This window comes from Nannochloropsis gaditana (genome assembly GCF_000240725.1).
Source record: "Nannochloropsis gaditana CCMP526 unplaced genomic scaffold scaffold161, whole genome shotgun sequence".
In the NCBI taxonomy this organism is placed as follows: Eukaryota; class Eustigmatophyceae; order Eustigmatales; family Monodopsidaceae; genus Microchloropsis; species Microchloropsis gaditana.
This window is the reverse complement of record NW_005803792.1, coordinates 40123-42039: the sequence shown is the minus strand read 5'-3', so window position 1 is coordinate 42039 and position 1917 is coordinate 40123. Positions and strand designations below refer to the sequence as shown.

The following is a 1917-nucleotide window of genomic DNA, read 5'->3' as shown; positions in this document are numbered from 1 at the left end:
CGGCGTGGATATTGGTCGGCCTTCGCGTCTTTGCATTCTTTCTTTATTCCTACATCACGTCTTCTTTTCACTTTCCTCTCGTGATGGAGCGGACCCAAAATATATCTATGTCCCTGAATTCAGGCGTTCGGCACGGCCCCAGCAGAAGCTCTCTCTCTGACCCCACACACGACTGCAAACGCCGCCTCCGGAGACCTTAGCACGGCATTTTCAGAGCCCCATGGAAGCCAGTAGGCGCCACCCACCATTCTTCCCTCGGAACTCCGCGGGGTGGCTTTCAGTCGTGCACTACCTCCCGGCGTGGTCCGTGATTCATGGCCACAGACATGCTGCGACAAAGGAAATGGTAAAAACCCGTTCGGTGGTAGGCTTTGCTCTTCTTAAATTCCATTTCAGCGGCCCGCTCCCAGCTTGACTTTGGAGGTGATATCATGTATCAAAAAGCAAACAAACGGAGCGCTTGAGACGAAAGGTCACCACTCTCTCTAAGCTGTTCCTCCGACAAGTGCTCGATCGTATAGTAGGACTTACGCGGTGAGCAGTGTATCACATAGTTGGCAGTGTCTGATAAACAGACTTGGGAGGTGAGAAGACTTGTACCACGATATGTAAAGTAGAGTAGCCCGTGGGGTGCCATAAACCCCCCATTGCTCGAAACCCACCAGAATGCCTAAAAAGGAAAAAGCAGGCTCACGAGCGATAGTAGGCGTCGAAAAACTTCATTCATTTAAGCATGCCGATGGTTTTTGGGGACTGTCCACCGGCCCAACACTTGCCTGTGTCCTTGTGAGGTTTCATATGAACGAGAAGCTCGCTAGTCTCTGATCGACTATGTTCTTTCCAAGCTTCAAGCTGACGCCAAGAGAAGCGCCGCTACACTGGAAGGCGTGCTCCATACCCTACCTTTGGACCATCTGTTGCTCATTGGTTATGTGCACGAGGCGTCAAGTGCAGTGTCCGCACGTGCAAGCGGCCTTTCCTTTTTTAAAAGGGAATAAAATCAAAGCTGCAGGTTAGAGCGGGTTGAGACATCTGTCTCGGACCTGACACCCCCTGGCATTTCCCACGAATATGAAACCACAAGTCCACAAAAACATGTACAACAATATGTATGATACCAGGATAAGCCTACAAGCTATGCGGACTGTATAGATTGGGCCCAGTCCGTTTACTTGTCGTAAAAGTTGACAAAGAGCTCGCCTTCCTCCCCTCTGGTCATCTTCAAGCTACTACACAATAATATCAAACCTCGTTGTCCTCCCTACCCTCACGACCTGGTGCACTCTCCTCACAGGACAAATTCTCACCATTTTTGTCCCACAATAGCAAGAATGTATCGTACTATGTACGCCCCACATGGATATGGGGAGGAAGAGCAGCGTAAGAATGCTCCCGTGTTTGGCGCTACGGGTGCTTCCCCTGCTGTCTCCTCCTCCCCGACCCTCCACTCTGCTTCCTCCACCTCCAACATTTCCTTCCTGAATGGCTGGCGCCGCCTCTTTGTGGCGCCTCCTTCGCCCTCTTGGCGGGCTTGCGACGTCCGTGGTACGTAACAGAAAGGGGGAGACGGGTGTGGCCCTATCGCTGAGAAAATTGATCTGTAAGAGGTTTCCTCAGTCCCACCCATGAGTTGACGTTTCGGAAAACCTGCGGCGGATACACCTGAAATTGTTGACGCTCTGTGGCTTGAACATCCCCTCGTGCTTGGCGATGAGGGAAGTGAGGGATGTAACAATCGTAATGTAGGGGAAGACGCAGCTCTTGTCGCCCTCCCTCTGTCCGTCGCCATCTCAATCACCTCCGAAACATTCAATGGATTCCACTCCATTCCGCTAGGACGGCGCTACAACACTCCTCCGTTGTCTCCCACTGCTCGCCGGCTGCTGAAAAACAACCTCGACGAGCCCTCCTCCCTTC

At 52.1% G+C, this 1917-nt stretch overlaps 1 protein-coding gene across 1 annotated transcript; it reads left to right on the top strand.

Moving 5' to 3' along the window:
• Positions 1 to 1324: 1324 nt before the first annotated feature.
• Positions 1325 to 1917, top strand: NGA_0646500 (uncharacterized protein). Its single transcript, XM_005855588.1, has 2 exons — positions 1325 to 1553; positions 1837 to 1917. The coding sequence occupies exon 1, from the start codon at positions 1332 to 1334 to the stop codon at positions 1551 to 1553; it is 222 nt and encodes a 73-aa protein (XP_005855650.1). The 5' UTR covers positions 1325 to 1331; the 3' UTR covers positions 1837 to 1917.